This window comes from Bos grunniens, chromosome 9 (genome assembly GCF_055505025.1).
Source record: "Bos grunniens cultivar Pamir isolate PY7600 chromosome 9, Bosgru_T2T1.0, whole genome shotgun sequence".
NCBI lineage: Eukaryota > Metazoa > Chordata > Mammalia > Artiodactyla > Bovidae > Bos > Bos grunniens.
Genome location: NC_141173.1, coordinates 84,102,162 through 84,128,052, shown reverse-complemented (window position 1 = coordinate 84,128,052; position 25,891 = coordinate 84,102,162). Strand labels below are relative to the sequence as shown.

The following is a 25,891-nucleotide window of genomic DNA, read 5'->3' as shown; positions in this document are numbered from 1 at the left end:
GTGTTGACTTTTTTCTGGTGCTCTTCAGAACACAGCAGACACTGTAGCCTTTAATTCTGCCAGTGGAGCTGAGCCTGACCATGAGAATCCATAGATACTACGAAGGAAAAGGTGTGGGAGAGGCAGATGGACAGATTTAACAGAGGAAATAAAAGAAGCCAAAGGAAGGAGGAAGGACTAAGACCAGTGAAGAAGGGTTATAACAGGAAACGAACTATTGGTTCAGTCGTGGATTGTCAAGCCCTGCTTCAGAATCCACAGTTTCCACTTTTATTGTATAAGTCACTGAAGAAAAAATACAAAACAGTACTAACTTTCTAGTCATGCTGCTGCTGCTGCTAAGTCGCTTCAGTCGTGTCCGACTCTGTGCGACCCCACAGACTGCAGCCCACCAGGCTCCCCCGTCCCTAGGATTCTCCAGGCAAGAACACTGGAGTGGGTTGCCATTTCCTTCTCCAGTGCATGAAAGTGAAAAGTGAAAGTGAAGTCGCTCAGTCGTGTCCGACCCTCTGCGACCCCATGGACTGCAGCCCACCAGGCTCCTCCGTCCATGGGATTCTCCAGGCAGGAGTACTGGAGTAGGGTGCCATTAGAGCACTGTTTTTCTTTTGTTTATATGAATCAAGTACAAGTAGCATTTTGCTGCTCCATTTGGAACATACCATGTCTGTTCTTCCTTCTCCAAGTCACGGGTCTCAACAGATAGGACATAGATGTGGAGGGAATAGTGTGAAGCCAACTGCAGTCTGTCTTCTCTACCATACTCATGGATTTTTCTAAGGTGCACCCTCTTTCCCCAGTAGTAAGATCTCAGGGAATAAAAAGCAGTACCTCTCACCAAGTTGCATTGGTAAAATATTTAGACCCATTCTGGAGGAGAGGGGTTGATCAAAGTCTAAATAAATTAAATATTACTTGATTGCTTTATTGTTAGAATTCTTTTAGTCTCCTACATATATGATAGAAACAAAACTGAGTTTTCTATCCTTCTAACACATTTAACAGCTTTTAACGCAGAGTCTATGATTTCAGAATTTTATAAGAGCCTGAGAGTATAGAACTGCACACTCCAATCAAATTTAACTCTGATTTTTAAAAAATGTTAATTATACCTGCTTACAAGCAGAGACATTACTTTGCCAACAAAGGTCCGTCTAGTCAAGGCTATGGTTTTTCCTGTGGTCATGTATGGATGTGAGAGTTGAACTGTGAAGAAGGCTGAGCACCGAAGAATTGATGCTTTTGAACTGTGGTGTTGGAGAAGACTCTTGAGAGTCCCTTGGACTGCAAGGAGATCCAACCAGTCCATTCTGAATGAGATCAGCCCTGGGATTTCTTTGGAAGGAATGATGCTAAAGCTGAAACTCCAATACTTTGGCCACCTCATGTGAAGAGTTGAGTCATTGGAAGAGACTCAGATGCTGGGAGGGATTGGGGGCAGGAGGAGAAGGGGACAACAAGAGGTTGAGATGGCTGGATGGCATCACTGACTCAATGGACGTGAGTCTGAGTGAACTCCGGGAGTTGGTGATGGACAGGGAGGCCTGGCGTGCTGCAATTCATGGGGTCGAAAAGAGTCGGACACGATTGAGCTACTGAACTGAACTCAACAATAGATAAGAAGCTACATGACCTTTCTGATTTTAGTTATGCTAGTAGACAGCCTCTAGGCCAGATTTCATGAGAAATTTTTTGTTAACCTTTATTGGTAATGGAGCCCTACTTTTTTTCATTGCCTTGACCCAGTGATCTGGAGCTTTTAACTTTGTATTTAATTTTCCGAAAAGTGAAAGACCTGTGTATGTAGCTTCAAGATCTAGTCTGGTTTTGCTCATTAAATTATAATCAGGTGAGCAAAAATCTTCATAAAGAATATTTTATAAGATCCTTCTGTTGTAAAGAAGGAAAATTCCAAATTCTTTTTCTTCAGTATTAACTATTATAATGCTCTTGGCTGCTTACCACATGAGAGGAAAACCAGGAGAGGCACTGGCTTGGTCTGCATGGTTGCACTTCATATGTCTCTTTTCATAGTTCCTCGTTGACCTCAGAGAGAACTTGTGTCTCAGAGAGAATGGCCACAAAGATCCAGTGTAGAGAGGCAGAGGACAAATGAAGGGTCTCTATTCCAGAGCTCGGGCTTGGTCACTGATGTTTCAGAAACAAAAACTGAGCATTAATCATAGAGTCAGGGTTGGCAGATATGTATCTGGAAAAACTAGACTATCAAGAAAGGATAGGAATGAGGAAAGGGACAAAACAATAGAAAAGGACAGAGGTGCTATAATTAAATGCAACTTTATCAATCTCATATATTAAGGAATAATCTAGCAGTAGTGGGGGGGGGTTCTATTCCTATGCACCCTCCTAATTCCAGCCTAACTTTTCATCTGTGTGTTGACTGACATGGCTAAAACATAAGCTGGGTTGGATTAAGGCTACCAGTTTACATGTCTTGAGAATATTTATACTCTCTTAACACCTTGCACAGGGATAGATTGACATCCCTTTCTCCTCTCCCATATCTTTTTTGCCTTTTCTGTGATCGCCTCCTATACAGATATAACCTGTATGTAATCCATCACCTTCTTCCTGTTTCAGTCTGTTCAACAAAGTGAATGTTTCTTTTCTGTAGCAGTGACCACATTGTGTAGTCTCTTCAGAAACTGGCAGATTTGAGCCAAAGTTCATTTATGTATATGAGATAAAAAGAAACATTAAGAAGAACAGTAGAATGTAGATAATGTTTATTAAGCTGGTATAATAAAGCATTCACTTAAGTCACTTCCAAGCCAGCCCAGCAGTATAAGATTTTCCTTTGCTTCTCTCCATATTCTGTAACATACGTTAGACTGTATGCATTTGGGAATAAGGGAGTATCTTCATCTTTGTACATCCAGTGCCTACTGTAGTTCTTGTCACTTAGGTGCACAGAAAATTTTTGTTGAATGATATAAATAATCAAACGTGAACTTACCTGATATGTTGGAGGGATTGAATGATAGAAGGATGACACAGAAGAAAGTCTGCCTATCTCTTTGATTACTGTTATTGACTCTGCTCTTAGACCAACCATGGTCTTTTCAGTATTATTTTGGGACTTTTGCTTTTCACTTGGAAGGGAAAAAAAGGCACAAGCAGAAAAGAGAAAAGAAAGTTAAGAATAAGGATCTCTGATCGTAAGGATTTGAACTAAAAGTCCACAGGGTTTGCTGACTTTATTAACCTCTCCAATCACTGCTGATAGGTAAGTGAAAAAAAATGAGTTGATAAACCTGAATGAAATGGTACCACCTTCCAATGAGTGACTTCTTTTAAGACCAGTTCCCTAGATTTCATTACATATTACTAACCCAAAATCCTCCTCAAGCTTGCTTTGTGTTAGATTAAATTTGCCTGTCTTTCATGACTGTTCTTACTTGAGTCTGTCTGGGAAAGTGATAGAGATCAATCACAAGATTTGATTTGGCTATTGTTGATCATTCTGAATGAATAAAAAAATATGTTGAGAGTTTTAAATTATATTCTAACCTCTTGTATTTTCATTTTATCTGTATTGTTTTACTCAGGTTTGTTTGGGATTGAGAACTTTAAAAATACATATTAAATTTTCTTTTACATTAAGTAAATTGATTGAGTGTATACTATTTATGGAAGACCATGCACAGCTCTAAGAGATATAAAAGTAAATGCCATTTAGTCCTTGTTTTCAAGCAGTATATCAACTGATAAATGACAGAAGTATTCTATACTCAGGTTTGATATCGTATCAAATGATACCACATAGAACCATCGCAGGGCAATTAATTAAGGAAAAAGCTGTTCCTTTCCAAATAAAATCTCTCATCTTTCCCTTATGAAAGACAAATTTAAATGTCAAACACAGAAAAGCCTAAAAGTCAAAAAACATCTAGTTTATAAATCCACATACCATTCATCAAGCATTTGTGAGTTACTGAAACTAATATAATGTGTTAATACAGCACTTTTGCTAACATTATTGCATTTAATACAATTAAATGTGAACTACATATAGAAAGGTAGGAAAATATTTACAACATGAATTTAACATGTGCAGTATTTGAGTGGTCCTACAAACCGGTTTATTTTTATTGACAAGGAATATGAACAGACAGTTCACAGAAGAGAAATTCTGAATGGCCAGCAAGTGATATTCAAGCTTATTCTCAGGAAAATGCAGATAAATGAAAATTTGGTTCCTCATTTTACCTATTCTATTGGCAAAAAATTGAATTTTAACAAGTGTACTAAGAAGCAGGCACATCTAAACTGTTGATAGTTTAAAGTTCTAGCATTTCTAGGGTCAGTGTGATAGGGAATCTACTGCAATCCAAATAATCTAAGAACTTTTTTTTAACCTTTGACCAACAGTTCCACTTAGATGTGCCTATCCAACAAAAACTCTGTGCACACGTACCCAATCCTCTAAGTATAGTCACTAAAGTACTATTTGTAAGAACAAAAAAGAATGAAATTAATGTAAATGTATATTAATAAGCAAATGTGAGAGTTGGACTATAAAGAAAGCTGAGCACCAAAGAATTGATGCTTTTGAACTGTGGTGTTGGAGAAGACTCTTGAGAGTCCCTTGGACTGCAAGGAGATCCAGTTAGTTCATCCTAAAGGAAGTCAGTCCTGAATATTCATTGGAAGGACTGATGATGAAGCTGAAATTCCAGTATTTTGGCCACCTGATGCGAAGAACTGACTCATTTGAAAAGACCCTGATGCTGGGAAAGATTGACGGTGGGAGGAGAAGGGGACAACAGAGGATGAGATGGTTGGATGTCATCACCGACTCTATGGACGTGAGTTTGAGTAAGCTCCGGGAGTTGGTGATGGACAGGGAGGCCTGGTGTGCTGCAGTCCATGGGGTCGCAAAGAGTCGGACATGACTGAGCGACTGAACTGAACTGAACTCTAGTCTTTTCCCTCACAGATTACCACTCCAGGTTGGAATTTTGCTTATAAAAGGTTATTCTGTTTTCTTTTGAAATTTTTGTTAAGAAGCAGCTTAATTTTAGAAGAGTTCATAGTTATCCTGGTGTTTCACCTGAAAATATCTTTGAAAATGAGACCTTTCAAGGAACATGGAAGTTTCTTACTTTATGCTAATTTCCTGTTTTATTTGAGATGGTTTTGCTCTTATTTAAGATAATTTTTAGATTGAAATAGGTCCCTTATACTTTTTAACCTTTCAAGTATAATTGAAAGTCTACATATCCAGAAAAACAAATGTAGATATAGGACTTTAATATGAGAATTTAAAAATCTTGCTTAATTCTTTGTTGGTGACTGTAAACTTAATAAAGTTTTCTTCCTTATTTGTTTCTATTTTTACCTTTAAGTATCTCTGTGTAAAAGTAGTAAGGGGGCGTGATGTGAGGGCAATAGTAATATGGGAATATTTTTACTTTTTGGTAACATTTACCCCTCTTGTAGGGTGATACTATGTCTCTGAAAGGTTACCAAGTGTCTACTATTTGGAGTACTGGGCTAAACTCTTTGTACACATTTTCTCCTTTAACCATCACAGCAACCTTTGGAAATAGATATAATGATCATCCCTGCTTGACAAACTAAGGTTTAGAAAGGTTAGAATCTTTATAACTAAGGAGCTGCAGAACTGGCAATTAAATTTCAATTTATCTCACTCAAAATCTCATGCCCTTAAGCTCCATGTCATACCATCCTCCCACAGCATTCTAGGAGGAAAACTTTCTCAATGAAGGCTTCAAAAACATTTGTGTTATTTCTTCATTTTCTTATTCCTTTATCTTAGAAATGGTTATGCAGAGTACAAAAAGCAGTTTTTAAGTGTTTATCTAGCTTTGTATAAATCTGCCTCTGTCCAAGTGGACATCATTGGTACCTCTGTCATTGTCCTTTGTAATGCCCCTTTTAAAAGAAAGGATTTTTTGTGGGTTATGTTCTTTACTATTTGCTTACATTAGAGTTTTGATTCATTATATTCTGAACAATTTCAGTGCTGTACTACCTAAAGTGATGAATGTTTTTAAATATATGTTCTAATTATCTAAAATAACAAAGTTTTGTAATTGCAAAATATAGCCACTTAACTAAAAAAGCTTACCTTAGGGTCTTATGAATTTCTGGAGTGCTTTTATATATTTGATTTTCTTGGGGTATAAATCTGTAACTTCTGCAGTTTGAGGCTGAAGAAAATTTCCAGCAAATATGAAATGAAAAAGAATAAACATATATGTACCTATCATACAGTTTTGATGGTGTTTTACCCTGACTGTCCATTCCCTTGTTAATTGGATTTTATTTGATAATAATGGGTTTTCTCCTTTGTGTTCAAAGGGCAGCCATTCTACAAAAGTGGAAGCTGTGGTCAGAACTCTGATGAGAATCCAGCTTAGAGACCCAGGGGCGAAGGCACTTGTCTTCTCAACGGTACAGTCAGCATCCTCGGTGTTAACTCGGACTGGCTCTCTGTTTCCAGTCAGTTTATATCTGAGAATGAACTGTTAATGTTCTGATGTAACTGAGATTTAGAATTACTGATCGACTTTTCCTTGTTAAATTTTTTTTCCTATATCCATTGGATAGAATTGTTTTTAGAGAAATTTGATGATGCTTCACAAAGCAATTCCCATAGCTGTATTTTTATATTAATTTTACTTAGGGATTTTCTTATATTACTATTTTAAAATTGAAATCTATAAACTTGAAAGTCATTTCACAAATGTACTTGGTTAAGGAAAAGAAAATTAACCTGTTGAATAAAAGGTATTGAGTAGAACATGGACAGAGGAGCCTGGTAGGCTGTAGTCCATGGGGTTGCTAAGAGTCGGACACGACTGAGCGACTTCACTTTCACTTTTCACTTTCATGCATTGGAGAAGGAAATGGCAACCCACTCCAGTGTTCTTGCCTGGAGAATCCCAGGGACGGGGGAGCTTTGTGGGCTGCCATCTCTGCGGTCGCACAGAGTTGGACACGACTGAAGCGACTTAGCAGCAGCAGCAGCAGCAGAACTTCTAGTTTTCATTTTTGAAAGATAAATAGCCACATCTATTTATATATTCCATAATTTATTTTCTATTAATTATGTTTATTTTAATTCATTTATTAAAGATGCTCATTTTTTTACCCTGTCTTTAACCAGCATTTGATTTAAAATATCTTTCAGGATAGAAAATAATACTAATGGTATTACGCTTGAAGTTTTTGTTTTTGTTTACTTAATTCTGAGGTATGAAGCTGGTTTTGGTTAAGCTTACTTTGGTTTAGTCCCTTTTCAAATCCTTTTTACATGAAAGCTATGTGTAAATATTTGGTTTTCTGTTTTCTCTGTTCTTAGTGGCAAGATGTATTAGACATTATATCAAAAGCTCTCACTGACAACAACATGGAATTTGCACAGATCAGTCGTGTTAAGACATTTCAGGTATGTCAAGAAGACTTTACTCATGTTTTTTGGAGTGAATTCAGTTACAAACTGAAACTGCTCTTAACTAGCTTACTTGCATTTATTGTCGTGTGTCATATAAACCACAAAAACAGTTTGAGTTCTTGATTGACTATAAGATTAACATTTAAAGGCAAAGTAAACAAATTGCATTTACTTTACATCTATTCAGTTATACCCATGGCAAACCATATTTAAAGATCTTATGACTTGAGGTCCGTTTCTTTAACATAGGAAAAGATGGCCTATAGTATACCTTTTGAATGGACAGAGGCCTCATGCCCCTAAAATTAAGTTCTAAAAACACTGCATTAGGCAAAACTGCATATGGTCAAATTGTGCTTACCTCACCCTCAGCACAATGACAGATACAAACCTAAGAGAAAAACACCAAAAAAAGACCAAGTGAAAATTTAGCAGATTCATGTCTCTTATACTCACTCTAGCACTTTCTCTCACTCCTTCTTTCCTCTAAGCTCATATAGTTTCATTTGCATACATCACATACATGTATCTTGTGATTCTTCTACGTATTATACAGAACACAAGAGGTTGTGTGACACTTTCTTTTTCTTAAAGTCAAGCCACATGATTTTGTTTTCTAAAAGTTGTCATCTTACATTTAATTTTCTTAATTATTGCCTTTCACAGTGACCTGGATACTGTTAGGCATTTTAGCATGAGCTATAGTATCCTGCTTTTATTTTTAACTATCCAGCTAAAATTTAAATGTACCTTTCTTTTTTTAGGAGAACCTGTCCGCATTTAAATATGATCCCCAAATCAATATTTTGCTGCTGCCCCTGCACACAGGTTCTAATGGATTAACTATCATTGAAGCAACTCATGTGCTCTTGGTGGAGCCCATATTGAACCCTGCCCATGAGCTTCAGGCCATCGGAAGGGTGCACCGGATCGGACAAACAAAGTAAGGACTAAAGTTAGCCTCAGGCACATTTGCTCTTGTTTCTAAGATACAGATCAGCATTGAAACTCTTCATTTATGTTCATCTTAACCTATTCATTTTTAGTGACTTACTTATATATTAAATTTTCAATTCTTAATATATGACCAGAAGATATTTTGAGATTTCCAGTGACTCTCCTCCAAACAGCAAATCCCCAAATTCTCCCAGATTTTTGTCTTTCCTTCTTCAGAAGCTACCCTGGTCACTTCATCAAGATAGTTTCTTAAAATACCTAAGACAGCTATTAAGCTGAAGGCATCTGTCATTAACTTTGAGAAGAACTGATTGTTGATTGGCTAAAGTAGCCAGTATTTAAAAGAAGCCATATCTCATGCATAACTGAAAACAAATAGCTCTTTTATAAATGCTTCCCTTTAGGAAAGTACAACCTTCCCGATCTAATATAAGAGATAATTATTTAAAGTAAACCTAATAGTAAATATTATGTAGTATGTACTACTTTTATTCAAATCTCAGAATGGATAATTATCCTTTATACAGCCTCTCAGATGCACTACCTCCTGGATGTTAGATGCTTTCAATTTGTTCTAATGCATGCATACTCACAAATCAGTCCTTTAGTCATGTCCAACTCTTTGCAGCCGCATGGACTACAGCATGCCAGGCTTCCCTGTCCATCACCAACTCCTAGAGCTTGCTCAGACTCATGTCCATCAAGTTGGTGATGCCATCCAACCATCTCATCCTCTGTCGTCCCCTTCTCCTCCTGCCTTCAATCTTTCCCAGCATCAGAGTCTTTTCCAGTGTTCACATCAGGTGGCCAAAGTATCGGAGCTTCAGCATCAGTCCTTCCAGTGAATATTCAGGACTGATTTCCTTTGCGATTGACTGGTTCGATCTCCTTGAAGTCCAAGGGACTCTCAAGTGTGTTCTCCAGCACCACAGTTTAGAAGTATCAGTTCTTCAGCACTCAGCTTTCTTTATGGTCCAACTCTCACGTGCACACATGACCACTGGAAAAACCATAGCTTTGACTGGACAGATCTTTGTTGGCAAAGTAATGTCTCTGCTTTTTAATATGCTCTCTAGGTTTGTCATAGCTTTTCTCCCAAGGAGCAGGCATCTTTTAATTTCATGGCTACAGTCACCATCTGCAGTGATTTTGGAACCCAAGAAAATAAAATCTGTTACTGTTTCCATTCTTTCCTCATCTATTTGAAGTGATGGGACCGGATGCCATGATCTTCATTTTTTGAATGTTGAATTTTAAGCCAGCTTTTTAACTCTCCTCTTTCACTTTCATCAAGAGGCTCTTTAGTTCTCTTTACTTCCTGCCAAAGGGGTGGTGGCACCCATACTAAGCACTTGTTAAATAAATATTGATTGAACACTTGCTGTATGTCAGATATTATTCTAGACACTGGAGGCTACCCTGGTGGGCTCACCAATAATGAATCTGCCTGAAATACAGGAGATGTGGGTTCAATCCCTGGGTCCAGAGGATCCCCTGGAGGAGGAAATGGCAACCCACTCCAGTATTCTTGCCTGGGAAATCCAATGGACAGAAGAGCCTGGCAGACTAGAGTCTGTGGAGTCACAAGAGTCCACCATGACTCAGTGACTAAACAATGATGACAAATATGCTGTACCCTGAAGATTCAAATTGAATAAGATATAATCTTGTTTCCCCAAGGAGATCACTATGTAATACAGGAAACAGATGATTTAACATATTATAGTAGAATGTGCAAAAACAGGAATACTGTGGTAACAAAGAAGAGCGTGCACTCTTGTGCCCTAGAGATCAGGAGAGGCTTCATTAGACTGAGTCTTGAAGGAATAATTACTCCAGAGTTGGCCTAGATAAGGGTGCTCACACAGCAGAGAGTTGCTTGTGCAGAAACACAGAGGAGAAAATCAACATGATGTTTCTCAGGACCTTCAGGAGTTTGAAGTTGCTGTGGTATAAAGTATGTGCAGAGGAGTGGCAAGATGTAAGGTCTTGTATGCCACACTCAGAAACAGCCTGCTCTGTAAGCAGTGGCTGAGAGAGCAAATGATGACTTTAATTTTAAGCAGGAAAGAGACATTCATCAAGCAAAATATGAAAAAGTAATACAATTGTAATAAATACAAGATTGTTCTAAAGTACTACCAAGTAACATTTAAATTGTCAGTTCAGATCAGTTCAGTTCAGTCGCTCAGTCCTGCGCGACTCTTTGCGACCCCATGAATCACAGCATGCCAGGCCTCCCTGTCCATCACCAACTCCCGGAGTTCACCCAGACTCACGTCCATCGAGTCAGTGATGCCATCCAGCCATCTCATCCTCTGTCGTCCCCTTCTCCTCCTGCCCCCAATCCCTCCCAGCATCAGAGTCTTTTCCAGTGAGTCAGCTCTTCGCATGAGGTGGCCAAAGTACTGGAGTTTCAGCTGTAGCATCATTCCTTCCAAAGAAATCCCAGGGCTGATCTCCTTCAGAATGGACTGGTTGGATCTCCTTGCAGTCCAAGGGACTCTCAAGAGTCTTCTCCAATACCACAGTTCAAAAGCCTCAATTCTTCAGCGCTCAGCCTTCACAGTCCAACTCTCACATCTATACATGACCATAGGAAAAACCATAGCCTTGACTAGACGAACCTTCATTGGCAAATAGTGTCTCTCCTTTTGAATATGCTATCTAGGTTGGTCATAACTTTCCTTCCAAGGAGTAAGCGTCTTTTAATTTCATGGCTGCAGTCACTATCTGCAGTGATTTTGGAGCCCAAAAAAATAAAGTCTGACACTGTTTTCCCATCTATTTCCCATGAAGTGATGGGACCAGATGCCATGATCTTCGTTTTCTGAATGTTGAGCTTTAAGCCAACTTTTTCACTCTCCGCTTTCATTCTCATCAAGAGGCTTTTTAGTTCCTCTTCACTTTCTGCCATAAGGGTGGTGTCATCTGCATATCTGAGGTTATTGATATTTCTCTTGGCAATCTTGATTCCAGCTTGTGCTTCTTCCAGCCCAGCATTTCTCATGATGTACTCTGCATAGAAGTTAAATAAGCACGGTGACAATATACTGCCTTGAGGTACTCCTTTTCCTATTTGGAACCAGTCTGTTGTTCCATGTCCAGTTCTAACTGTTGCTTCCTGACCTGCATACAGATTTCTCAAGAGGCAGGTCAGGTGGTCTGGTATTTCCATCTCTTTCAGAATTTTCCACAGTTTATTGTGATCCACACAGTCAAAGGCTTTGGCGTAGTCAATAAAGCAGAAATAGATGTTTTTCTGGAACTCTCTTGCTTTTTCCATGATCCAGCGGATGTTGGCAATTTGATCTCTGGTTCCTCTGCCTTTTCTAAAACCAGCTTGAACATCAGGAAGTTCACAGTTCACATATTGCTAAAGCCTAGCTTGGAGAATTGTGACATTACTTTACTAGCATCTGAGATGAGTGCAATTGTGCGGTAGTTTGAGCATTCTTTGGCATTGCCTTTCTTTGGGATTGGAATGAAAACTGACCTTTTCCAGTCCTGTGGCCACTGCTGAGTTTTCCAAATTTGCTGGCATATTGAGTGCAGCACTTTCACAGCCTCATCTTTCAGCATTTGAAAGAGCTCAACTGGAATTCCATCACCTCCACTAGCTTTGTTCGTAGTGATGCTTTCTAAAGCCCACTTGACTTCACATTCCAGGATGTCTGGCTCTAGGTCAGTGATCACACCATCGTAATTATCTGGGTCATGAAGATCTTTTTTGTACAGTTCTTCTGTGTATTCTTGCCACCTCTTCTTAATATCTTCTGCTTCTGTTAGGTCCCTACCATTTCTGTCCTTTATTGAGCCCATCTTTGCATGAAATGTCCCCTTGATATCTCTAATTTTCTTGAAGAGATCTCTAATCTTTCGCATTCTGTTGTTTTCCTCTATTTCTTTGCATTGATCGCTGAGGAAGGCTTTCTTATCTCTTCTTGCTATTCTTTGGAACTCTGCATTCAGATGCTTATGTCTTTCCTTTTCTCCTTTGCTTTTCACTTCTCTTCTTTTCACAGCTATTTGTAAGGCCTCCCCAGACAGCCATTTTGCTTTTTTGCCTTTCTTTTCCATGGGGATGGTCTTGATCCCTGTCTCCTGTGCAATGTCACGAACCTCATTCCATAGTTCATCAGGCACTCTATCATATCCAGGCCCTTAAATCTATTTCTCACTTCCACTGCATAATCATAAGGGATTTGATTTAGGTCATACCTGAATGGTCTAGTGGTTTTCCCTACTTTCTTCAATTTAAGTCTGGATTTGGCAATAAGGAGTTCATTATCTGAGCCACAGTCAGCTCCCAGTCTTGTTTTTGCTGACTGTATAGAGCTTCTCCATCTTTGGCTGCAAAGGATATAATCAATCTGATTTCGGTGTTGACCATCTGGTGATGTCCATGAATAGAGTCTTCTCTTGTGTTGTTGGAAGAGGGTGTTTGTTATGACCAGTGCATTTTCTTGGCAAAACTCTATTAGTCTTTTCCCTGCTTCATTCCGTACTCCAAGGCCAAATTTGCCTGTTACTCCAGGTGTTTCTTGACTTCCTACTTTTGCATTCCAGTCCCCTATAATGAAACGGACATCTTTTTTGGGTGTTAGTTCTAAAAGATCTTGTAGGTCTTCATAGAACCGTTCAACTTCAGCTTCTTCAGCGTTACTGGTTGGGGCATAGACTTGGATTACTGTGATATTGAATGGTTTGCCTTGGAAACAAACAGAGATCATTCTGTCGTTTTTGAGATTGCATCCAAGTACTGCATTTTGGACTCTTTTGTTGACCATGATGGCCACTCCATTTCTTCTGAGGGATTCCTGCCCACAGTAGTAGATATAATGGTCATCTGAGTTAAATTCACCCATTCCAATCCATTTTAGTTTACTGATTCCTAGAATGTCGACATTCACTCTCGCCATCTCTTGTTTGACCACTTCCAATTTGCCTTGATTCATGGACCTGACCTTCCAGGTTCCTATGTAATATTGCTCTTTACAGCATCGGACCTTGCTTCTATCACCAGTCACATCCACAGCTGGGTATTCTTTTTGCTTTGGCTCCATCCCTTCATTCTTTCTGGAGTTATTTCTGCACTGATCTCCAGTAGCGTATTGGACACCTGCTGACCTGGGGAATTCCTCTTTCAGTATGCTATCATTTTGCCTTTTCATACTGTTCATGGGGTTCTCAAGGCAAGAATACTGAACTGGTTTGCCATTCCCTTCTCCAGTAGACCACATTCTGTCAGATCTCTCCACAATGACCCGCCCATCTTGGGTTGTCCCACGGGCATGGCTTAGTTTCTTTGAGTTAGACAAGACTGTGGTCCTAGTGTGATTAGACTGACTAGTTTTCTGTGAGTATGGTTTCAGTGTGTCTGCTCTCTGATGCCCTCTTGCAACACCTACCATCTTACTTAGGCTTCTCTTACCTTGGGCGTGGGGTATCTCTTCACGGCTGCTCAGCAAAGCGCAGCCATTGCTCCTTACTTTGGACGAGGGGTATCTCGTCACCGCCACCCTTCCTGACCTTCAACATGGGATAGCTCCTCTAGGCCCTCCTGAGCCCGGCAGCCACGGCTCCTTGGACATGTGGTTGGTCCTCCCGGCCAATGCCCCGGCCTCAGGCTTGGGGGCGTGGGGTTGGTCCTCCCGGCCGCCGCCCCTGGGCTCGAGCTTTGGGGCCTGAGGTAGCTCCTCTCGGCCACCGCCCCTGACCTCGGACATGGGGTAGCTCCTCTCGGCCGCGCTTAGTGCGCTGGTTGCAGCCGCCTGCGCTTAGTGCGCCGGTGTAGTTATGTCTTACTGGGTTTTTTCTTTGTTTGATTTGGGCTTTTGTTGGGAACAGGGGTGGTTTTGTTTGATTTGGGGCCATACCACACTGCATGTTATCTTAGTACCCTGACCGGGGAGCAAACCCATGCCCCCTGATATGAAAATGCAGCGTCTTAACCACTGGACCACCAGGGAGGTCCCTGTTTGTTTTCGCCTTGTCTTATATTTTTAAACACTGACTTGTTACCTAATTGTTTTCTAAAGCATACAGTTGGCTTATCTCAGATGTAAGATCACAAGTCTATAAAGGCCACTCAACACTGCTTAACAATCCTACTTTGCTTCCCTAGTATATAGGTTTTTCTGCTTTCTAAGGAGAGGATCTGCAGTCTCTCTGTTCCTCCTCCTTGTTGAGGGAGAAAAAGGAAAACAGCTACAGAGTAGAAGTAACTCATCTTTCCATCACCAACTTGAACTGTCTACCTCCAACAGTATCCACATTGTTCATTCAATAAATTTTTATTGAGCTCCTTCTGTATGCCAAGCACTGTTCTAAGTACTTGAGACGCCCTTACCTAGCTTAAATACTAGTTGTAGTGGATCAGTAGAGACAGATGGTAAACAATAAACATAATAAATAAATACATATACTATGTTAGGGGCAGGGTAAGGAGGATTAAGCCACCCTGCAGGTGGCTGGGCAGGAAGGGAATCCAACCTCCGTCCCCCTCGCTGTATGCTTCGTCCCTGCTAGCCTTATTTCTGCCTCTCAGACTTTTGAATCTTGTGCTCGGACTTGGCACTGATTTACTGCTGCTTCTGTCAGCTTGCTCCTGCCTCTCCTCCTCTGCTTATAGGCACCTATTCTCAACAGTCATGTTTCCGGTCATATGTCAGCCTCCTCATGACCTTGTCTGTACCTGCAAATGTCTTACATAGTGTGTTTTTACTACGTCTTCCCTCAGTAGATACTGTAGATATCAATTCATTGAGATTAGTTTGTTGTATTCACTGTTGACCAAACCCCCTCACCCCAGCACCTGGCTTAGTACCTGCCACAGCAGATACTGACTGATATATATAGCATGTAATATATGAAGTTTATTCATTCTAAACTGTTCTACAGGTGTTTTTAAACTTATCACTGTTATGTACCTTCTAGACCCACTATTGTACACAGATTCTTAATAAAAGCGACAATAGAAGAAAGAATGCAAGCAATGCTGAAAACTGCTGAAAGGAGGTAGGTAACAGTTCACTTCAAGTGGATGGCAGAAGTTTTCCTGTTCATATAAGGTTGTAAGTGTGTAGAACTTCTTCACCTAGATGATCACTTAGTCAACCAAAAGATGTAAGTGCAAATACTTTTTATAGAGCAAGGTATGACATTTTACCTATCCAAAATTTCCCAGCTAATACTCCATGCATTCTATATTTGACTTAATTTATTAATAGGGATTATAAGTTTGAGCAAACTGTGGGAGATAGTGAAGGACAGGGAAGCCTGGAGTGCTGCAGTCCATGGGGTCCCAAAGAGTTAGACACGACTTAGAGACTGAAGAACAACAGCCAATACATAAAAAAATATTTTAAGTGATTCTACTGTTAAAGAAACTTTATTTCAGAGCTATTATACTTTGAAAGTATAATATACATTTTGCCAGCAGAGGGCTTTGGGAGAACTATCCTACATTTCCTTGCCACGCTGGATTACTTTTTAAATGAAATGTCTCTTTATGCCCAACCTAAAAGCCTTGGTCTGAAATCTGTAACATGAAACTTACAGCACACTTGTTGGTTAATGCAAGTTAAAAGGTGTGGACTTAAAACTAAGCTGGTAATTGTATTATTACTCTTACAGGCAGAGCAGAAGCAGGAAGACTAAAACAGCCTTAATTTTAAAAACTTAATTTTGGAATCATAAAACTTCCTAATATTTACTTCCTAATATGTTTTTTTTCAATATATGTTTTCTTTAAACATAAACTAATGCCTAACTGAATTCTGGTGAGATAGGTGTGATTGGAAGATAAACTCAGAAGAGATGATTGCCTTGGAAGGGATGGTTTCTGCAGAGGTATTAGTACTTTGCACAGTAAAGCAGCCATTAGAAACCAGAAATTCTTTTTCATTGGTGGTCTGTGGAAAAGAGGCTGCCACAAAAGCTTTTTGCCTCAAACATGAAGGCTTTTTCTTGGTGGTATTTCCAAATATAACAGAATTCAGTGATTATATTTAAGCTGCCTCAATAAAAATAGTAGCTTGAATTTTTCTTGAAATAAATGAACTTTGGATACTGAGAAGGCAGGTTGTAAGGTGAAAGCCTTAGTAGTAGTTGGCAAGGAGTTTTGTTTATTACGTCTACAGAGGAAAACATTTTATGGAAAAGTTTGAAAATGCTATATAGAAATCTTTCCTAATTTTAACAAGTTGTAATAATGATCCCATCATCTTCTAGGAGTTTCTTATAACTCAATTACAAAAACTTAGGAACATACTCATATTAAAAATATAATATTAATATTTTTTTATGTCTTACATTATTATGAGACCAGAACAGTATATAAAGACAAACATAATAATTTATTTCTTGGGGTTTCTTTCTGATTTTGCTCACTTGGAAAAATCCTGCAGTCACACGAACCCTTCCGCAAAGCATTCCGAGGCCTCCGTCTTGACCGTGGCTGACCTGGCAGACCTGTTTACCAAAGACACCGAAGACCTTGAATGAAGTACACTTGATTCAGTCCAGACTTTAGTGTATTTTAAATTTTTCATAGTTTATAGAATAAAGTTATAAGTAAAACAATCCAGTAGATGTCAGTAAACACTGTTCTTAGTTGAATGAATTCATCGCTTTTTTGGTTGTACAGTCCAGTAGTTTTTGAGTCCTTTTCAATATACTATTTCCATAATAGCTATCAAGATCTTTAATTTTACACTGCTAATAAAATGTTTGGGCTCCCCAGGTGGCACAGTGATGAAGAATCCACCTGCCAATGCAGGAAACATGGGTTTGATCCCTGGGCGAGGAAGATCCCTTGGAGGAGGAAATGGCAACCCACTCCAGTATTCTTGCCTGGAGAATCTCATGGACAGAGGAGCCTGGCTGGCTATATAGTCCACAGTGGTCACAAAAGAGTTGGATACCACTGAGCAACTGCACACGTGCACACACACAAAAAAATACTTATTTTTATTCCAAAGAATATCTCTATCTGAGAGAATTAAGAGAGGTATTGTGTACTTTTCTTTTGATAAGATCAGTCTTAAAAAGAAGTTAGAATAAGAGACTAACTCAACTATTCTAGTTTTATATGACTCGGTATACTCAACCAACATAGATCTCATTTTTGGAAGAGCCTTCAGTATCTTTAGCACAGGATTCACCAATATCTTATTAGTAATATTTTTAAAAGATGGTGAATTATATTAGCTCCCAGTTCTTTGAGTAGTTATAGACTGTAACTCCATAAATAGTAACTTCAGAGTAATGTAGCTCCAACAGTAAGTTAATATTAGACAATTACTTCTTTTCTCTGTATCTTGCTACTAAAAATTGAAACACTGAACACTTTAAGTATTTCTATTATATGTTAAGTATTATCAGTGTAAACGTAGTTTTATTAAGTGTATTAATGTTTAATTAAAATTATCTGTTTTCTCTACTTTTAATTTGTGTTACTAAATGTTTACGTTTTGATTGATCTGTAAATATTGCAATGTCTATAATTTCAGTTCTTATGATTATAACAATATGGCAGGGTTTTTTTGTGTGTGTGTTTTTTTAACCATTATTACATACTAATGTCTTAGATTCTTTTTCTTTCCTATGTTCTTGTGTAACTAGACTTTTTAGCCACTAATATCTAAGTTTATGATAGGGTTTGTTATTTCATTCCACTAGTACTTCCCTCAAGGATTGGCATTTGATCTTTGTAACAAGAGAATGTCATATTCACAGAAGCAAATAATTGCAAGTGATAATAACCCAGTGTTTCTTCTGTGAAGAATTAATGGACTTTGAAATTGTTAAATAAGGAGTAGCTTGTTGTATCCTAGCCATTTGATGTAATACAAATGTTCTTGATTTATTTTCTTTGAGCCTTCAGAGTTTCAAATGACCCTCAGGACTCATTAACTCCTACTTAGTTGTCCAGAAAACTAGCAGGAATTTACCCTGGATCTCATTTGTCCAAGAGGCTTTGGTGCTTAGTTAAGGTGCATTTTCTTATTCTGGTTTATAGAGTGACATATCCAACTGAAGAAAACACACACACACTTCTGGTGCTTATTCTTCAGTTGAAGGAAGATATGCATTGATTCTTTTATATGAAATTAGACAAAACTATTATTTTTGTAGCTCTTTATGTGTTATAAAGAGCTTTCCTATACATTTATGTGTTTAATTTGCCCACCAGTCCTGTGAAGTTGATGAAATTTGTAACATTCCTGTTTTAAAAGTGGAGAAGTGAGATTCAGAAATACTGAGAAATATGCCTATGACACATAGCAAGTAAACAGTGGAGCCCAGGTCCTTGGCTCCAAATCTCATGTTCTTTCTCTAAATCATAACTTGCTGCAATTCAGAAGGCCCTTGGTTCTAATTTAATGATGAACATGTTTCAGTATTTCTTTCTGTTTCCTAGTATTCTTTTTTGCGCTACAGTTTTAGGGAAAGTAATTTGATAATGCTTCAATTTTGTATAAAGAGAAATATAAAAATATAAATAGATAAATATACCTATCTGTATTAGAGAAAAACTGCTCTTATTTATTTCTGTAAAATGTCATCAATTAAATAAATATTTTAGTGTAAATTGAAATTCGGGCATTTATTAAATTTCTGATCCATAGAACATACTGCTGGGTTTTCATTTTTTGTTTGTTTTGGTCTTTCAACAAAAGGTGTCAAAATTGTTTAAACCACAGAACCCTATATTTTATAGACATTCTTTCTTCAAAATAGTTCTGACAGTTCAGTCACTCAGTCATGTCTGACTCTTTGGAACCCCATGGACTGCAGCACTCCAGGCCTCCCTGTCCATCACCAACTCCCAGAGCTTACTCAAACTCATGTCCATTGAGTTGGTGATGCCATCCAACCATCTCATCCTCTGTCATCCCCTTTTCCTCCTGCCTTCAGTCTTTCCCAGCATCAGGGTCTTTTCAAATGAGTCAGTTCTTCGCATCAGGTGGCCAAAGTATTGAAATTTCAGCTTCAGCACCAGTCCTTGCAATGAATTCAGGACTGATTTCCTTTAGGATGGACTGGTTGGATCTCCTTGCAGTCCAACGGACTCTCAAGAGTCTTCTCCAACACCACAGTTCAAAAGCATCAGTTCTTCAGCACTCAGCTTTCTTTATAGTCCAACTCTCACATCCATATGTGACTACTGGAAATACCATAGCTTTGACTAGACGGACCTTTTTTGGCAAAGTAATGTCTCTACTTTTTAATAAGCTGTCTAGATTGGTCATAGCTTTCTTCCAAGGAGGAAGCATCTTTTAATTTCATGGCTGCAGTCACCATCTGCAGTGATTTTGGAGCCCAGAAAAAAAGTCTCTCACTGTTTCCCCATCTATTTGCCATGAAGTGATGGGACTGAATGCCATGATCTTAGTTTTCTGAATGTTGAGTTTTAAGCTAACTTTTTCACTTTCCTCAAGAGACTCTTTAGTTCTTCACTTTCTGCCATAAGGGTGGTGTCATCTGCATATCTGAGGTTATTGATATTTCTCCCGGCAGTCTTGATTCCAGCTTGTGCTTCATCCAGTCCAGCATTTCTTATAGTTGTGACAGTTCTCCCAAATAATTGTTCAAAATAAATTCCAATCTAGTCTCCACATCTTGGCTGCAAACAAAGGGCTTTTTTTTCCCTCCTGTCTTTTTATATTTTCTGAAATATCACCGTACTTAAAAATAGTTGTTCTTAAATGAGTACTTTATTAATGAACCATAAAGAGAAAATAATAAGGTAATTCAAGTCCTTAGTGAGCTGAAGTGTTACTGGGACTGTATGTCTCTCTTTTTTGTTTAATTTATTTATTTCTGGTTGTGCTGGATCTTTGTTGCTACATGGCTTTTTCTCTGGCTGCGGTGAGCTGGGGGCTACTCTTGGTTGCGGTGCACAAGCTTATCGCAGTGGCTGCTCTTGTTGTGGAGCACGGGCTCTAGGGCATTCCAGCTTCAGTAGCTGCAGCACATAGGCTCGCCCTGTGCTGTAGAGCACAGGCTCGATACTTGTGGTTCACAGGCTTAGTTGCTTCACAGCATGTGGGATCTTCCCAGGTCAGGATCAAACCCGAGTCTCCTGCATTGGCAGGCGGATTCTTTACCCAGTGAGCCACCAGGAAAGCCCTGCATCTCTCTTAAATGAATCCAAGTAACCTTACTAGGACTGAAAAGACTTATATATATAAAATGAAGCCCTATAATGTGAAATACACCTAATTCCTTAGTCTCTTACTTCACACTTGGGTACCTTTACCATATTTATTGCAGCTTCAGCTTTTCTCTTTGTGATCTCAGCAGAATGGCCCATGTTTTAGAGATAGCTTGTTAGGGATTGGTCCCTTTTATACTGTATTAATAAACTTAAAACTCTCTACATGATAATTCAACATACAACCACAAATTCTTTACAAATAGTTATCAAACTTGACAGAATTTGTCAAAATATTTAGGATTTGAATTTAACAATGCAAGATTAATCATCAACCCAAGTTACCCTGTTAAGTAGACAAACAAATGATGTCTTTTAAATCTTGTGCTCTCCTTTACAAGTTCTCCCAATATTTAGTTGTGCTTGAGTTTTTTTATGTTTATTAAACTATAGGATAATCTTTGAGAAATGCAAAAATCACCTGTGCTAAAAGAGCTCAGGCCTTTTTAAGCTGAATAAAAAGTATCTTCCAATTTTTCTAGAATTTAAACAAAATCCCACAATTATATGCTATTTCTTAATTTCTTACTGGCATAGCAATATAAAAATGACATGCTACTAAAATGAAACAGTACAAGCAATATGTTTTAAACCTGTCTACTCTGGTAAAGAAAATCTAATCTTCCATAATGCTTCTTCAAAGTGGGATCAGTCAGCTCTACATTTTGTATAATGTACAAGAATTTCTGTGTACCTTCACTGCGTTGTGAATTTCACATAAATGCTGTCACACATAAGGGTTGAATATGAACCACCTGGGAGGCTTCCTTTAAAGGAAGGAGTAATGGATAAACCACAAAGGGAACTCGGTTCTCACAGTGGGTATGTGGTGTTGCCTCTGAGTTAACAGACTACCATATACAGAAAACAGCAGGAGAAGTTGGCCAGGACCAAAGCTGACATCTCCAACTTGCCTTTGCCTTCCGTCAGCCTTTCAGAGCCCTGCATACTTTATCTTTGAAGGTCCTGTACCATCTGTTGAACCCTATTCCATTATTTAATATCAATGACTCTCAAGACTGATTTTGTGCATTAAAACTGTTACATTGGAACCAAATCTTTCGTACTACAGCTTATGGTTTTTCCTTGCAAAACAGAAATAAAATTTAAGCTCCATTACCTGGGTAACAATTCTTTGTACGGATGACTAAATTATTCAGTAACTTTTTCTTTCTGCCATTCAAATATTCCATCCCTTCAGCCTTAAAGAGCTTAATCTCCAAACCCCTGTGGTATCTTTGTCTCCTAGTAAACCTGCTCTTATGTTCCAAACCCTCAATAGATTCTATTCAAAACACAATTTTGAGCAAGAACCTATTTTCAGCACATGGGATCTTTCCACATCTGTGATTCGTATGCCTCACATTTCTGATGACTGATCCTTCCAGTGCCTTGGGGAGCAGACATTTGTCCCCAGATTTCCTTAGAAAGAGGAAGAGTTTCCCCAGATGAGCTTCAGAGGGGAAGTCCCCCTGTGTACAGTCTTCAGGTTCCTGGAGGGAGTTTTGTAGCAGACCAAACCAGCTTCCCAGGTGGCTCAGGTAGTAAGGAATCCGCCTGCCAGTGCAGGAGCCATAGGAGACTAGGATTCTATGCCTGGGTTAGGAAGATCCCCTGGAGGAGGAACCCACTCCAGGATTCTTCCCAGGATAATCCCATGAACAGAGAAGCCTGGTGGGCTACAGTCCATGGAGTCGCAGAGTCAGACATGACTGAGCAGGCAAGCAAAGCAAAGCAAACTGACAAGTATAACCCATATAAACAAAAGCCCTTCAGAGTCCTCAATAGTTTTGATGCACCTACAGATCCTGAGACCAAAAATTTTGAAAACTATAATAGCCTATTTTTAAATTAACTCCAGTGTCTCCTCAGCAGGAGCAAGGCAGGAAATGGGCAAATTTTTCTGGCCACATTGTAAGTTGCTGTATACACAATTTTGTTGATCATGGCCAAAGGCCTATTGTAGGAAGAAGTCTGTCCACACAGAGGCAGCAGTGTTTGCAAGTCTAGTAGACTATAAAACAAAGAGTTCCATTTAATTTTATATCTTATACTTTGTTAAAAAAAAAAAGAAATGATTGAGGTTGCATGTAACAGCTTTTGAAAGTTGTGTCCACATGAATGTAAACAAGTGATATTCTGTGACTGCCCCATGAGCACAGAAATTATTGTCACCTGTGATGGTCATATTTATGAGTCATTTTGTCCAGGCTGCAGTCTCGACTGATCAGATACTGTGTGGCTATGAAATGTTTTCGTAGATAGGTAGTGTCCATAATCGGCTGGCTTTAAAGTAAGTTATTCTAGATGAGCTGGGAAGGCTTAATTTAATCAGTTGAGAGTCTTTCCAAGCAGACATGAGACTTCCCAGGAGAAATTCTACCCATGGACAGCAACTTCAGCTCATGCCTCATGTCCTTCCTGATGGCCTTCCCTCTGGACTTCAGACTTACCTAGCCAGCCTCCACAATCACATCAGCCAGTGCCTTCTAATAAATCCTTGAATATGTATCTCCAATAGGTTTTGTTTCTCTGGTTGAACTCTTGATCCAGACTATCCTTGGAGAAACAAATGGGTGATACGGTTTATGCTACCACTTTTGAATACCATTGTAATGTTTCTAAAATATATATATACTCAAAACTGTTTAACTGTGACTTAAACATTTAAAGAATAAAGATTGCACCCCAAAGAAAGGATAGTTCATGAGTATCGTTGGCTCAGTAAGTGGACTCCAATGGACACATTCCAGGGATCGGCAAGGAGGTCCATTAAGGTGTGGAAAGAAGATATTGGAACTCATTCAGAGTGGAGGGTTTTTTATAAAAGATGAATTAAGTTTCCTCTTATTTAATATGCAGACCAACACCTTTATTCCCATCCATTTATATGGCAGTCACATGTCACCTATGTAAGTGAACATGAGAGCTACTCATGTTAAAAGGTAAAATAGTTGCGGTGAAGAATTTCATCCTTATAAGACACCGGCAGGGAGGAGCTGGTTTACTGAAGTCAGAGAAAAGGCCTGAAGCATCCGTTACGACATTGATTCTCCATGGAGAAAGGAAATTTTGAACACAACATGAGTTCTCAAAAGGAGTTAGTGAAATTCTGAAAGTTTTTAAGTACAAGTGAACTTTAAGGCTCTTTTAAATCCGGTAGTTAAATCACCATGGCATTTTCCATTTTAGATTTTCTTTCTGCCAAAATATTCAGTGCTAAGTTCCAGAATCTCTTTAGCCAAATGAATAATAAATACCAAAAAAGGGAGGCTGCTATTTCCTTTTCTAAAAAGTGAGTAAACATAGAATGCATCTATTTCTTTCTAAAAACATCAAGCAACTCAATGAATTCAGTAGAAAAGGCATTAAATGTTTGTTGTTGGGTGTGCAGTAAACTTTTGCTGTTGTTTTTTAGTTGCTCAGCCATGTCTAACTCTCTGTAGCCCCATGGACTGTAGCACAACAGGCCTCCCTGTCCATCCCTATCTCCCAGAGTTTGCCCAAACTCATGTCCATTGAGTCGATGATGCCATCCAACCATCTCATCTTCTGTTGCCCCCTCGTCCTGCCCTCAGTCTTTCCCAACACCAGGGTTTTGCCAATGGTACAGTTAACAGTTGCGGAATGTAATTGGTTGGAATAACTGATAAACACTCTTCACCCTAGAGGAGAGTTGTGTGGGTTACCAAAGTCGGCAAACATCCTGTCTGATAAAGAGAACAAGCTGATGAACATGAAAATCGTTTCATGCTTTTCCTCTACCTGTGCTTTTCCTGTGTGTTTCGTATTTAATAGTAAGATGTGCTGTTTGATTCTATTCTCTGATTGTGATATCAGAAACTGTTACACTATTACATAAGATTTATTGAAAATTGCCAAAAGCTATTTGTTTCTTCTGGACTCCTATGAGTCCAGCTGCCAAGAAAAGTGGTGCCTCTGCCCTGAAATCACAAGTCAGCTACTTTGACAGTCAGTGGATCCCAGACATGAAGGAACAGTGAAACCTGCTCAGAAGACCACCATTCAGGATAACACACTATAGTGTTTCTCTCATACTAGACGAAATAATGGGTTATTTTCCTTTTCAGTTAGAGGCAAACTGGACCTTTAAAAAGCACTGATATTAAAAAAATTAAAAAGCACTGATATTCAGTAATAAGACAATCCAATTTTTAAATAGGCAAAGGAATTTTTAATAGACATGTTTTATTTCAAAATGAAGATACCAAAACCTTAATAAACCTAAAAGTTCTATAAAATTACTTTTAAAAATATGTATATTTCATATTGGCACAATATTATATCACTAACGGGGCTTCCCAGCTGATGCTAGGGGTGAGGAACCCACCTGTGAATACAGGCAGATGTAGAGACACGGAACTACAGCCATCATACTGTACATACTTATAACTGACAGTTTGTACAACTTGACCTGTATCTCCCCTCTGAGAAAAGTGGCCATAAGCACATGGAAAGATGATGAATGACATTAGTCACTAGGAAAATATAAAAACCATCAAAACCCTAATGAAGAGGTTGGGGGAGGGGAGAGGAATGAGTAAGCAGAGCACAGAGGACTTTGAGAGCGGTGAAACAATTCCATAGGACAACTACCACAGTGGATGCGTGTTATTTTACATCGTCTACACCACCAAGAGTGAAACCGAATATAAACTATGGACCCTGGGTGATAATGATGTGACAAAATAGGTTTCATCAATTGTAATAAATTGCAAGGTTACCACTCTGACATGTGATATTGATAAGTGGGAGAGTTGAGGTGGGGTAGACATGGATGGGAGTTTCCTGGGAACACTGTACTTTCTGCTCAACGTTGCTATGAACCTAAAAGGGCTCAAAAAATAAATAAATAAATCCTATGGGGGAAAAAAGACTCACACAAATAAATAAACCCTGTGGGGAAAAAAAAGAAACACATAATGAAGTACCATTTCACACCCACTGGGATGACTATAATCAAAACACAATGACAAGTTTGGGCACGGAAATGGAAAGTTGGAACTTGGACACACTGCTGGTGGGAATGTGAAGTGGCACAGTCTCTTTGGAAAACCGTTTGTCCATTTCTTAAAAAGTTAAACATAATACTTTCAGCTCTGCCACTCCTGTGTGTTTACTAAAAACAAAACACATTCATATGAAGACCTGCTTGTGGATAATTTGGCAGTTCTGCACATTGTTAAACATAGAGTTACCACATGACCCAGCAATTCCACTCCTAAGCATATTAGTCATCTAGGGCT

At 38.9% G+C, this 25,891-nt stretch overlaps 1 protein-coding gene across 10 annotated transcripts in view; it reads left to right on the top strand.

Moving 5' to 3' along the window:
• Positions 1 to 19,041, top strand: part of SHPRH (SNF2 histone linker PHD RING helicase) — a 90,677-nt gene extending 71,636 nt beyond the window's left edge. For all 10 annotated transcript variants that reach the window (XM_086316614.1, XM_086316613.1, XM_086316622.1 and 7 more), the window contains 5 exons: positions 6,349 to 6,441; positions 7,352 to 7,438; positions 8,209 to 8,387; positions 15,341 to 15,421; positions 16,813 to 19,041. In XM_086316614.1, coding sequence (XP_086172740.1) covers positions 6,349 to 6,441; positions 7,352 to 7,438; positions 8,209 to 8,387; positions 15,341 to 15,421; positions 16,813 to 16,909 — 537 coding nt within the window. In that variant the 3' untranslated portion in view covers positions 16,910 to 19,041. The remainder of the gene's footprint in view (positions 1 to 6,348; positions 6,442 to 7,351; positions 7,439 to 8,208; positions 8,388 to 15,340; positions 15,422 to 16,812) is intronic.
• The last annotated feature ends 6,850 nt before the right edge of the window (positions 19,042 to 25,891 follow it).